Here is a 14579-nt window from a genome sequence, read left to right as displayed (position 1 = left end):
GAGCCCTGACTAGACAGTTACTAAGGATGAGTAAGTAAATGCCTTAAATGTTAATGAACGTGGTCTTTGTTTGACCACAAACGCCCGCATGAATGGAAAAACTTCCTGCTCTCGTCTCAACCTGATGCCATGTTAACACTTCTGGCGTGAATTCTAACATAAAACCAAATAGTGCTCCTCCTATTCATATCTGTATTTGTATCTCTTTAGAACAAATTATCTGTTCGTGCTGAATAATATACTTGCAAGTGTTGATTTATAATAATAGGGTTTGACTAGTTACTTGAATATATTTTAACACTGTATAGAACCTTTCAGGTTACCATCGAATCAAGATGTACATAGACCCTCTAGTACTCCGGTACTTCTTAGAATTACATGTATTCAAACTTTCCGCATTATTTCAAAGTTATAGCTGATTCTTGCTGGAAAGAAGCAACTGTAACACTATTGCAATTTTAAGAACCTCACTTAAAGCCTCAGTGGCTGCAAAGGGCATAATAATATTCAGCACTGTGACGGCAATAACTTTATTTCCTGCAGCTCCACTGCACTGGTATATGGTGCATACTTATTTGCCGAGCCAGAATCAAAGTGGCAGCCCTCCAGTTGCTAGTCAGCAGTCCTAACAACTCAGCTATCTGCACCATCTTTGTTAGTAAGCCGCAGACCCCTAGCAGGAAGATATGCAGAGATTATTTCATGCCTGCTGAGTCACGCAGGCCTTCCACATGGTTCAAGAATCAAGCCCCTGACAAAACATGCCAGTAACAGTACAGCATCAAGGTGGAAATGAGTGCAGAATCTGTTGTCCTTGTATTAATGTGTGCTATTCATTCATGTATCCCATGTCTCTTGTTAATATCTCTGATTATTATTTATTTAAGCAAGTTCAGCGGACATCTACGCTGTATGTTTCCAGTTAACAGTCAAGGTTTAGCACTAAATATAATGAGTTTAAAAAACACCACACTGAATCGGAGAAAATGTTCACGCCGCCATTTTCTTTTACATTTGAACCAACGAGAATCATTACGTGGCGTAGGCCACACCCAGATAAGCACCACGCATGTATCCACCTTTGAAAAGCTGTGTTGTGATAGTTGGTGTTTATGAGGTCTCACTCTGCTTGAGCTTCACAGCTGAAGAAAATCAATACTGTTAAGATCTCTTTTGAGAGCCTCAGCAGCTCCCTTGCCATTGAGCCAAATGCTTTCTGGGGTTCTGAGGTCTGATTCTTATTTTTTCCCTTCAGTATTCTGGTAACTATATCAGCTTTCAGCACATTCTGAGACTTCTGCAGGGTTCATTGCCATGATGGTTTGAAAGGAGTGTACCAAATTGCGATTTTTCAGAAATCAAGTAATTGCAAGGATAAATCTAACAAGAAATCCTCTTCAAATAGTTGAAACAACAAAAGAAACATACCATCCTCAGTGGGCACATAGATGTTCAGGTATAGACAGTCTTCACTTTGGTCCTGCACGTAGGTTACCACTGTATCCAAGTTAGCAGTGAACCATACAGGTAACATATCATTGAGTAAAAAGCGATCTTCCAGAAACTGTGGACACACTGGGGCGAACTGAGTGGCATTTCGGATCCCCGGCCAAGACATTGGCGGCTCTGGAGGCTGAAACCTCCTCTCGCCTATGGGCGGCAGAGCGTAGGGAATCCCCAAGTACTGTTCCACAGGTCCCAAAATCTCATTGGGCAGTGATGTTTTTAAGCCTCTCAACTTGCCGTAGTTTGTAGTGACAACTGGATACTGTTGTCCCTGGGCCACTGCTAAGCAAGAAGCTACCACTACTACAATCCAACAGATTCGGTGTAGATTGGCAAATGGTGGGACCATGGTTGTAGGTATCCATGTGGTTCCTCCTTGCCGTGACATGGTCCAGCCGAGGTTGGGGAGACGAAGATATCTACGGTCCTATAATCCCACCTGAACAGATGAGGTGAAACCCCTGTCTCAGGCTATGATGGGCAACTTATAGGCAAGACACCCTCCAATCACATCACCAACACTAGAACCCCCCATCCCAAGGAAACGGGTCTTGTTTGGTGTGGTAGCTTTAATTCTGTCAAACAGCTACCCCTTGATAGAAACAAAAAAATGCAGCTCTGTCTTCTTGGCTTCCAGTCTTCCAGTGCAACTACTTTCCACTCTTCAGTCCATCTTCACTCCATCCGTGGTTTGCCTGCAGGACAAACAGTAAAATCTATTAAAATTCATGCTTACTGACACTGACAAACACAGCATAGTGGAAATACCTTAAGTCAAACTTCAAGTCAAACCAGACAGTAAGCCAGCAATGCTTATGCACACTCAGCACAGCCGTTCCAAGTCAGCTCACATGATCGCAGTTGAAACTGGGATCTACCTTTTGAAATATGATTCTCGTTGCAGATACCCACAGTTTGTAAACAGTCTAGAAAACTGAGGATCAAATATCCACGTTAGATGTGGAATAGTTGCAACGCAACCATAAAACACAATCGATCTGTTTCCCAGTCGCTACAACCGGGCAATCAAAAAGGTTACTCATCTACCCCGAAAAGTCTTACTGTGACTAATTTACTCTCTATGGTTGAACATTTGGATGGGAAATTAAGATGTCCAAAGTTTTTTTTCCCTTTCTTTCTTTCACGTCTGCAGTAATTTGAACATCCTCACATTAACATCCATTAGTCATCACTTTAATTACAAGTTCATCAAGATCACTAATTACAGATTTATTACTAAGGATGCTTCCATCTTGGTTTCATGATGAAAGGCTATTAGTTTGCCACACTGCCACACTGCTTAGGCACTGCCTGAACTCTAGATCAGCTCATCAAGAGATGTTATATATATATATATATATATATATATATATATATATATATATATATATATATATATATATATTGTTTAACATCTGAACATCCCGTTCCAGCTTTAATCCCCCTTTACTCTTACAATAACCTCCACTCTTCTGAGAAGGTTTTTCATTAGATTTTGGAGCATGGCTATGGTGATTTGTCCATTAAGCCTCAAGAGGTCCAAGAGGCGCCAATGTCAGATGAGGAGGCCTGGGGTGCAATCAACAATCCAATTCATCTTAAGGTGTTCAACAGGTTTGATCAATGACAGTCCCCCTGTACACAAATCGAGGTCCATAAAGACATGGTTTGCCAAGGTTGATGTTGAAATTGAGTGGCCTGCACAGAGCTTATACAGACATGTCAAACCATTTTTTCATGCATTGTGCACAGGGGCACTGTCATGCTGGAACAGGTTTGGGCCCCTTAGCTCCAGTGAAGGGAAATTGTAATGCTACAGCATAAAAAGACATTCTATACAATTGTGTGCTTTCCACGTTGTGGAAATAGTTTGGGGAAGAACCACATATGAGTGTGATGGTCAGGTGTCACCGACCTTTTTTCCATATAGTGTATATAAAATGCAAAATCTTTCAGCTTTCAGAATGGATTCAGACCTACCAACCTTTACGCATTTTTTTGGTAGGAACTCTGTATTTTTACTTTGCACATAATTTTGAACTCTCTGATATTTACAGTAACCACCAGGTTCTTGGGGAACAACTGCTGCTCGTCTGTTTTAGTTACAGGACTTTTGTTCAGCAGCCTTAAAGATTTAGTCCTACAATAAAACAAAAACGGAAGCCATTTTCCTAACGAGGGTCTGAGGTGACCTGGATGTCTGATCCAAGACCAGATTCCAATGCCTGAATACTACCCTCAGTTATAACATTGGAAACCACAAAGGTGACCACAGATCAGTGCATTTAGAATGATCTGCTGCAGCACGTCTAAAGCATATGCTGATTTTCCAAGAAAGCGAAAGTGTGGAACGAAGTTAATGGCAGTTATGCATCTTGCAGAGCAATCTGAACAGATGGAGGATAATGGTTCTCGTGAGAAGTTGAGTGCTCAAGCAAAGCAAAGCAGCTATAATACACTAACTGAGATCCTCACATTAAATTAAACTTGTCGTGGGACGTACCATCTCAAAATGTTTTACTATAATACATAATACCAATGGTTACTAGAGGAACCATAGACACTGCTACCTGATGAGTGTAAAAAAAAAAAAAAACACAACTACAGGAAGCATCTGCTTGGACAATATTTACTCCATTCTCCAAAGATTAGATATTTATGACAGTTTTTTACATGGAGCTTGACCACTTTTAAAAAATATGTATTTACCAGATACCACTGTTTTGTATATTTTGTCTTAAATATTCTTATTTAGTCTAAACTGGTTCCAGAAACACTGTTACAATTATTCTGGTATCCGTTCTGCCTTCTGTCCTCATGAACACTATGAATATTACCATAGGTTGAAATTTAAGGACCCTTCTCAAGCTCTGCTTCTATCCAGGCAGATGGGCCACAGTATTCCGCCTGTAATTTTGTTTCCATTGCAGAAAGGAAACAGGAGTGGGGACAGTATAAAAATATTTACACCACGTTTTTCAGCAAGTCTAGGGGCATCCAGCATCTATAGAGGAATCAACAAGCTCTGAACTAGCATTGGAATGTGTATTCCAAGTACAGACTGGTACAGAGGCAGTGGTGGCTTGATGGTTAAGGCTCTGGGTTACTGATTAGGGGTTCAAACCCTAGTGCAGCCAGACTGCAACTGTTGGACCCTTGAACAAGGCCCTTAACCCCTTCTGCTCCAAGGGTGCTGTATCATGGCTGACTCTGACCCCAACTTCCTAGTATGCTGGCAAGAAAAGAATTTCACTGTGCTATAATGACTAATATAGACTTATTATCATTATTAGAGAAGCTGGTTCAAGAAGAAAATGAGAAACTAAGATGGCTAAAATGTTTGAGAGGTTTTTTTTTTTTTGAACATTATGCATCAACCAAATGTTATAATAGACATGACAAAAGCTGGGTTTCCATTCAAACAGTGCAATTTTCAAACAAATTTATCAGCAAAGGTCAGAAAAGAAAAAAAATGCCATTGAAGCTGTGCTTCCATTATTTTCATTAAAGAAAAAACCTTTGACACATTTCTTCTTTATAGCTATGCCATCGATTCCACCCCAGCCAAGCAAAAACACATTTTTTTGTATATTTTATTTTGGCCTTTTCGGGGTTTTTTATTTATTTATTTATTTATTCATGTGTTTTAAATTTCCATAAAAGAACTGGATGGAAACCCTCATATTGGATCATTAAAATAATTAACAAAATGATAATAGATACTCCTTAGCTGATTTTTAATTGCAAAATTACAAAAGCCTTAGCAATTAAAAATGTCAGCAAATGTAATTCCGAAAAAGTTGGGACAGTATGGAAAATGCGCAAAAAACAAAAACAAAAAACAACCAAAGAGAGTCATTTGCAAATTTAATTTACCCTGTACTATATTCAAAACACATTGTCGACACATTATTTGATGTTATACTTTGTGAATTAAATTTATTTTTGAAAATATACACTCATTTCAAATCTGATGAGTGTAACACACTCGAAACAAAGTTGGGACAGTCGACTGTTTACCACTGTGGAACATCACCTTTTGAACGCTGAGTGAAGACACCAGTTGGTTAAGTTTAGCAAGCAGAATTTTCCCCCTTTGTTGCCTTATTTTGCGCTTCATAATGCGCCACATATTCTCAATTGGAGACAGGTCAGGACTGCAGACAGGCCATGCTAGCACCCGCACTCTCTGCTTACGCAACCAAACACTTGTAATCCAGACAGAATGTGGTTTGGCGTTGTCCTGCTCTGGATGGCAGTGCATGTTTTGTCCAAAGGTTTACCAAAGTATTCCCGAGCCCATGTCAGGATATCCATTACAGACTCATGACGGTTTTTAAGACAGTGACGTCTGAGGGATCGGAGATCACACGCATTCAGACGTGGTTTTCGGCCTCGACCTTTACACACCGAGATTTCACTAGATTCCTTGAATTTTTTAATTATATTGTGCACTGTAGAAGGTGAAATGCCCAAAATCCTACTGATTTCGCTTTGGGGAATGTTGTTCTCGAAGCGTTTATTATTCGCTGATGCATCTGTTGGCAGATTGTCGAGCCTCGACACTTGAAGGACTAGGCCTTTTTTGGAGACTCTTTGTATACTATGATTGCCTCACCAGTTTCACATCCCCTTCTTATTTCAACTTATCACATCACTATTAGTCCTAAATTGCTCCTGTCCCAACTTTTTTGGAACGTGTTGCATGCATCAATTTCAAAATAAACATTTATCTCCAAAAATCTATGCAGCTGATTAGATAAAACATCAAATACCTCAGCTTTATACGTTTCTTGTTTAAACACAAGTCAAAGTACATTTACAATTCACTCTTTGTTTTTATTAGCATTTTCCATACTGTCCCGACTTTTTCGGAATTGGGGTTGTAGATATCTACTAAAAGCTATGAGTGTATGTGTGCGTTCTGGGTTCTGGATATCTGGACAGTGTCACTGGCAGCCTTGAAGGCCTGCTTCAGTGCCTCATTTATCCTCAAATGAAACGAGCCTGTGATATGAGAGAAGCCTCAGATGTGACACCCTTTTACGCTCATTTAAACCTCACATCCAAAGGCCTAAGTGAGAATAGCTAGAAGATACAATTCACTGTGTGTGTGTGTGTGTGTGTGTGTGTGTGTGTGTGTGTGTGTGTGATAACTCATACGAATTTCAATGAAGGTATTGGGCTTTTCATTTGCATTTTAATTATTCTAAAGGATCTGGTAGAAGGCTGAGGGCCAGGGATCCGATCAAGTGTCAAGTGAGACAACCAGATGCTAGGGGTGAAGCTATTTTCCAGCTGGACCAGAAGAAGAAGAAAGAAGGAAACAAAGCGGGGTAAAAAATCTGCCGTTGACCTTTGGGTGAACTTTCAAGAAGAGAAGTGACAGTTCCACTGCCCTGAACGGACCCGCTATCACCTATTCAACATAGCCAGCTCGATATTTTTCTTCCTGAGCAGAGCTCCAGCCACATCTTTCTAGCGGCTGAGAGAATGAGGACAAGGACCCCAGAGAGATGCAAGTGAATAGAGAGGAGGACTTATTCAAAGGTGACGGCTGTGTTATGTTGTGTGGTGTTGAGGGCGATCCAGACCGAGAGAATGAGAGAGAGAGAGAGAGAGAGAGAGAGAGAGAGAGAGAGAGAGATGGCGCACTAGCACGTTTCAACTGCTGAGATATGGATCAGAAATGAATAACAACCCATCCTTCTAGACAGAAGGCTGCGGTGAGAAAGAATCGGATCAGCTGCCTTTACATTTAAGAGTCACACACTAGGAGACAGGTCCCTGTGTGGTTGTTTAAAGAAATTGCACAGCTGTAGGCCAAACTGATTGGAAATCAATAGGTCTCAATCGCCTGCTTGTAAAGATAGATTTCTTCAGGCATGAGCCGTTTTTAGGATCCATATATATATATATATATATATATATATATATATATATATATGTGTGTGTGTGTGTGTGTGTGTGTGTGTGTGTGTGTGTGTGAGAGAGAGAGAGAGAGAGAGAGAGAGAGAGAGAGAGAGAGAGAGAGGACTCTCATCTATGTGCAGATAAGACTTATCTAGGGGCAAAATGACAAGCCAGGGAGTCACTCATGGAATCTAATCAACACACCAGAATAACACATTACTAAAATGTCGGAGGTCGGAGGTCATGTCATTAAGTTTCACCCATTCAGTGATATGGCACAGCAACATCACTAGCCTAGATTTCGAGGAATGTCATTTAAATGACGCCTTATGCATAATCATGAGTCAGACGACATGGAAGAAGCGCTGGAAGGCGTACAAGGTTAACGCGCATGCGCGGTTCTAGACGGGTGCCCTATTCGCACCTTGCTGCTTATGCAGATGTCCACAGTACCACCTTGCGGCTCAGTGCGGGAGTGTGTGTGTGTGTGTGTGTGTGTGTGTGTGTCTGTGTGTGTGTGTGTGTGTGTGTGTGTGTATGGAGAAAGTGGTGAGGGTTAGACCAGACCCGACCGGACGCACTGCATCTAAAGAAGAGAGGCGACCTGTGTTTTGTTGCGCTCGAGACACTCCTGTCTCGAACCGGAAGCGTGCGTGTTTCTGCGTTTTTGCGCTTTTTCAAATAAGCAAGACGGTGCATGGAGTTTTCCATTGAGTTTTGATTAAAGATGCCATTGCTTCATGGCTTTATTATCCCATCCTGATCTTCAGTTTACCCCACTGTCTGTAACCCCATGTAATAACCTATTAAGATATATCACAACATTATAACGTCACACTACAAGATAAAAATAAATAAAAAGTGCCACAGGTAAGTCATGCTGGTAAATTAAACCTGTGGCTTTTATAGATATTTATATAGCACTTTTTTTTTTGCTGGAGAGAATAAAATGCAGTTTGGATGAAACCAAAACCCGTGCATCACATTATCAGTCGCGCGCGCGGGCGCGGGTTAAATACTTCCAGTACCCACGAACTCGTCTTATAGGACTGCGAAATAGATTTAAAAGTCAAATCCGCATCACAGAGTGTCATTACAGCATGCACGGCTGTCACAGTCCTCAATCTTTACAAAACAGGTATGCAAATGTTCACCGCAACAACAAAAAAACAACAAACAAAAATGTCCGCGCGCAGCTCCTTTCAATGTGCATATTAAAGGCAGAACGCGAATCTGCACGAGCACAAAACAAAACAGTACAGAGCAAAAATACACACACACACACACACACACACACACACACACACACACACACAGTCACTGTGGTGTCTCTTACCTGTGCAATATCTGCATCATAGGACTCTCCCCAAGCTGCGCACTGACTTCATGGGATATGACCAAACATGAACATGCAACAAACGAGAGCGCGAGAACAGAAAGCAAAGTGCCCCCCCCCCAAAAAAAAATCCTTCGGTCCCTGGTTACAAAAAAAAAAAAAAGAAAAGAAAAATCATCCAATCCAAACAGTGCGATGAAAAGAAGAAAATAAGCGACACTGTGGTTGATCCAGATGGATTAATGCAATGCGCTCGAGCGTTAAAATGCAGAGATTCAGGTTGCCTCTACAGAGAAAGACGGAGAGATTAAAGGGAGAGACACCAAAGCTGGACCTCTCTCTCTCACACACACACTCTCTCTCTCTCTCTCACACACTCTCTCTCTCTCTCACACTCACTCTCTCTCGCACTCTCTCGCTCTCTCAGTTGCCATTGGACTGCGCCGAGTGAAATTTACAAAGCCCACAGCCAATAGATTGCCGCATTCACTCCATCACCGTTAACCAGCTGCGAAATCCTTTTAAACTTCACCCAGAGCGCGCGACTCCGATTGCACTGAAATGTTCATGTTGCGCGTGCCAATGTTTTTTTTGTTGTTGTTGTTGTTTTTTTGGGGTTTTTTTTTTTGTTTTTTTCCTTTCACAGTCCTGATGTATATGCATGAGTCGTGGTGAAGGGTCATGCATTTGTTCTTGTCATTTTTTGACTCTCCCATTACATGCATCACGTCCCTGATCAGAGCACTGCTGATTTCCGGAAGTTATTTTAATGATCAAGAGAGTGGGATAACATTGGCGCGCGGCGCGCACTTTATTAACGTGGGACGCGAAAGTTTGGGTCGATGCTGACGAAGACGTTTAACGTGTTGTTGTGACGTCGGAGAGCGCGGGAAAAGAGAGAGAGAGAGAGAGAGAGAGAGAGAGAGAGAGAGAGATCAAAAAGCACGCACCGAGGCGCGCGCACTAAACCCTCAGGGCCTTGGAAATGGATTCAGGATACAGCAGTGGCCAAGGGTGACCTGTGTGAGATGAGGTGTGTGTATGAGGGACTAAGGGAGAAAGAAAATGTATCCATCATTTATGTGTGTATCCATCATTCCCTGCTCGTGCGTTCCACTGCTTCGAGAAAGGAAAAAAAAAAAAAAAAAAAAAAGACTATCATGAAGTGCTCTGGTTGTCATCAGTCATTATTAGACACTGAAACGTGCTGTAGTGTGTTACAAAATCATCGACTCTGCACTTCAGACTGCTAGACATACTTGATCGAGTCTGAATTACTGTTCTGATCTGACTTTGTTTTTTTTTTTTTTGTTTTGTTTTGTTTTGTTTTGTTTTAACCTGGCCTATATCTTGAGAACAGTCACGTGCAAAAGTACAGTTATGGAAGAAGAGTGGCACTTTAGATGGAATAAAGCAAAATAAGATATAAAGGAAAAGTCACATGAACTTCACACATTTTTCACATGTAGTGGACGTCTTACATGCGAAGTCTGAGATCACACTGAAAATCTGGGGGTTTTTTTCCATTTAAAATTGGAAATAAGTAGAAGGTTTTGTAATTTTAGAGGCACGATGGCTGAGTGTTTAACCTGTTTGCCTTGCATCTCTAGGGTTGGGGGTTCGAATCTTGCCTCCACCATCTTGTGTGCACAGAGCTTGCATGTTCTCCCTGTGCTTTGTGCCCCAGCGCAAAGACATGCATTGTAGGCCAATTAGAATCTCTAAATTGTCCGTAGTGTGTGTGAGTGTCCCCTGCGATGAGGGTGTCCCCCGTCCTGTGCCCTGAGCCCCGTGGGATAAGCTCCAGGCTCCCTGCGACCATGTGTAGTATAAGTGGTATGTAAAATGCATGGATTATGCACTATTTCTAAGTCCTACCTGCTTTGTACAAACGGGACAAGAAAGCTAAGGCTCAGCCTTAATGTCCTAAAGCATGATAACACTTTACATGAAACAAAAGCCCTTATTCAGATTGGATTAGTTTATAAAGAGGGCATCTGTGATGATTTTTTTAACACATCTCCTCTGAGTTAAAACTCTTGACAGCAATAAAATGACCACAGGAGGAGCGTGTTTCTAGTGGGGTGTATTTTCTATGACCCCCGGAGGTTTGCATCAGTTCAGCATATATATATATATATATATATATATATATATATATATATATATATATATAATGTTAAATACTGATTAATTATAACTGTAAATGATTAGCAGTTTGAATATAATTTACAGTATTTTATTAGTAGTAGTAAATTTACAGTATTCATTCATCAGCACTGAACAATAGAAATTTAAGAAACTGGAAGTATCCCGATTGGAAAACACTCTGATGTTTGGTTCCACCTAGAACCTTTAAGATGTCCCCTAAAACTCAAACCAAGGAACACTTCACTCTTGGAAGAACACAAATGTTTTTCAAGGATTCGTTGGAAAATCAAGGCTTCTCCCAGCAGGTCAAACCAACGAAGATGATTGTTTCTAGATTTAACATTTATAAAGGATGAAATGGTGATAGATTACAGTTGTCAGGTAAGCTAATGTGCAGCATTTTCCTTATTGCAATCTCTAATACCCTGTTCACCTTTTGAAGGGAACCGAGCTGAAGTATTGCTTACAGCAGACCCGCATCATCATGTTCCCTCACCTCGACCACTGCAGCAAGTCAAAGATCCTGGATTTTCGCTTTCTCTGCTTCCCATCTCAATTTCTCCTGCAGTTCCTGGCCTCTCACATCGCCTCGCCTGGAGCACAGTGGTGTATTGGATTGCTTCTTTGTTTTCACACTTCTCTTAGATTGAAAAGTGCACTATGTGGGCAAAAAGTTTGAGGAAACCTAACCACCACACCCACATGTGCTTGTCGAACATCCCATACCAGATTTATCCCATTCCCCCTTTGCTGTTATAATAACCTAAACTCTTCTGGGAAGGCTTTCTACTAGATTTTGGAGCATCGCTATGAGGATTTTCTCAAGAGTGTTAGCGAGGTCAGGTACTGATGCTGGTTGAGAAGGCCAGGGGTGAAGTCGGAGTTCCAGTTGATCCCGAAGGTGGTCAGTGCAGGGCACTCGAGTTCTTCACTCAAACCATGTCTTCATGGAGCTCACTTTCTACACAGGGGCGTCGTCATGCTGTAACAGGTTTATGCCTTTTAGTTCCAGTGAAGGGAAATTGTAATGCTACAGCATATAAAAACATCCTATAAAATTGTGTGCTTCCTACTTTTGTGGCAACAATTTGGGGAAGAACCACGTATTGGTGTCATGCTCAGGTGTCCATATACTTTTGCTCATATAGTGTATGAAACATTTTGTGAAATTTGTGAGGATTGTGTGAACCAGTATATCTGTCACTGTACATGCTGGCTTGTCAGTGGATGGATGCACGAAATGATTCACATTTTCCGAATAGTTTGCGAAACACACATCGCTCACAGCCCTGGGTTCACACTAGGAAGAGACAAAGGGATTCGATTTCTATGTACAAGTGACACAGCCGTGATTTCGGCATTACTATCTGGCGGCGTCGGAGAAACTTGCTCGGTCGTGACTGTTGGCAAAATGAATTGTAACGTTGAACATTTTTCATGCAGCCACACATGAGTATACAGCATAGTGAGGTTTTATAAGACCAAAAGACTTTTCATGACGCAAAGCCTTCATGTCATTGCTGCATATCCGTACTGCGGTTTGATTTCACTGTTGATTTCCAGTACATACTGTATAACCTGAGAAATATCAGCTTCCCAATCTACCGAGTACAACTAACTCTCCGGATAAAATCAACTCATGGATAAATAATGACTCTTCGGAAATCTATTCACAACAAACAAATCAAGGACGGCACAATTTCCCCCAAGAGCTTCTAATGTTTTCACCAATTCTTTCTGTTAGATGTGAAATAAAACGCATTACTAGAGTAATTTGAGATACTGAACAGATTCTCAAAAGGCCCTGGTGGGGCAATGAAGCTTGGCAGGTAAAGTGACTGGTTTCTGATGGCAGCAGTGACAGAGAAAGTTGATCACAAGCAAAAAAGTCTTTAACACTAAACAAAGGAACCTACTTCAATCTATTTTTTTTATCTTCTGGACCTTTTGGAATTGTGGTGAACGAATAGGACCGTTCCATTAAAGGGCAGCAAAAGTTCAAACCGCGTGTTGAAGTAAATTAGACTATCTGAGTTTTGAGTCATCGGATTTACTACTCAGATGGACATATCAAGCTACAGGTACATAAACTTGATCCCCCCTCACTAATTTGTTCCTCTAGGAACTGTTAAAGGTTATATGTTGAACCGTACAATAGAAGAAAAGAATTCACTTTTTGCTGCTGTAGATGGTTGCATATGGTACCCTAAAGATTTGCACTTCCCAAAAACAACTCGTGCCTTTGTTTCAGTGGATAATCTCACCTGCATACTGTAGACCCAGGAACTGCTGCTGTAATCATAAACACTGTCCAAGATTTCTTATTCACAATACAATCATACTGAACATCCATTTAAAACATTTAGTACTGTTTGACTTTATAGTATATGGTTGTAAACGTGTAATGATGTATAATCCCGCAATTGGGTGCAGCTGTGGCTCAGATGGTAGAGCAGGTTGACCACCAATTGCAATCCCCGGCCCACGTGCCTCAACATGATGAAGGGTCCATGGTCAAGACACTGAACCCCGAGTTGCTCCCAATGGCATGCTGGTGTGTGTGAATGGGTGAATGAAGACTGCTAAAGTTAAAAGGTTTGACTTAGAAAAGGATGGGTTTCTGTTTGAGTCTGGTTACTCTGACAGTTTCTTCCTCATGTCGTCTCATTGAGTTTCTTTCCTTGACACTGTTGCTGAAATTTTCTAAAACTACTTATAAATATAATTACTCAAGTAACAGTGAAAGTAATAATGTTAATAATGACTTGAGTAATAAAGTATCCAATGAGAAGAGTACTAGAGTAGCAAGTTACTAGCTACTTCGAAATCGGATTAAAATGAAGGGAAAATCCTGAGTCTCAGACATGGAGAAACTGTAAGTCTCACCTCGCCTTGAAAGTCTGTTCTGTTTATATAATAGAAAACCTGGGTTCAAGATGAAGCAGCATATCCCAGTCCAATACAATAACACACAACCTGTCATTTTCAACACAAAATCTCACACACACACTTCCCAAAAACATTTTCCCAACATCTGACTGTCTTTATTTTCACAACATGTTAACAACACAAACTTGTCAGCATCTGCATTTAAACAAGACAACGGAGAACAAGAGAACAGACTATGGAGCAGAACAGAAGAGAATGTGTGTGTGGAGAGAGAGCGAGTGTGTGTGTGTGGGGGTGGGGTGGGGGTTAGTATGCTTGTGTTAGCATGTATGTGTACGCTGAAAAAGTGAGCGGTTGATGCGTTCATATTCAGACCACTTCAGCATATTGTGAGACTCGCGACTTCATTATACGTGATATAAACTACTTATTAAAACTACGTTGACTACGTTTACATGTAATAATCTAATTACTGAACTTATTCTGAATAAGACAATATTGTGATTAAGGTGTTTACATGACTCGTATTTAGAATACTCCTGTCATGTTCCCGTTTTACGTGTTATAGAACACAGATCGATTAGCAGCACACGTCATTACGTCACCGCGCCACGCCGTCCGACATCCCTCCAGAATTTCACGTATCGACCTACAGTTGGTCTTCGTTATGGTACCGCATACAGTTTTGGGTGTTTTTATTTTTTATTTTACGAAAGCTTCAAGTGCAGTTAATTATTTGTCACGCTGAACGTGCAAATAGACGACTGCTTGGGGCTGCGTCCCA

The 14579-nt window shown here is 41.1% G+C and overlaps 1 protein-coding gene across 2 annotated transcripts in view; it reads right to left on the bottom strand.

Annotated features, from left to right (window-relative positions):
- The window catches only part of nlgn4xa (neuroligin 4 X-linked a), a 92143-nt gene extending 82937 nt beyond the window's left edge, over positions 1-9206 (bottom strand). Inside the window, exons 1-2 of one of the 2 annotated variants that reach the window (XM_047151247.2) lie at positions 8756-9206; positions 1429-2201 (exon numbers count right to left, since the gene is read on the bottom strand). In XM_047151247.2, coding sequence (XP_047007203.2) covers positions 1429-1894 — 466 coding nt within the window. In that variant the 5' untranslated portion in view covers positions 1895-2201; positions 8756-9206. The remainder of the gene's footprint in view (positions 1-1428; positions 2202-8755) is intronic. The other variant, XM_017456833.3, reaches the window with a different exon arrangement.
- Between the last annotated feature and the right edge of the window lie 5373 nt (positions 9207-14579).

This window comes from Ictalurus punctatus, chromosome 26, assembly GCF_001660625.3.
Source record: "Ictalurus punctatus breed USDA103 chromosome 26, Coco_2.0, whole genome shotgun sequence".
In the NCBI taxonomy this organism is placed as follows: Eukaryota; Metazoa; Chordata; class Actinopteri; order Siluriformes; family Ictaluridae; genus Ictalurus; species Ictalurus punctatus.
Note: the sequence above shows the minus strand (reverse complement) of the source record. Positions and strands in the feature narration are given on the sequence as shown.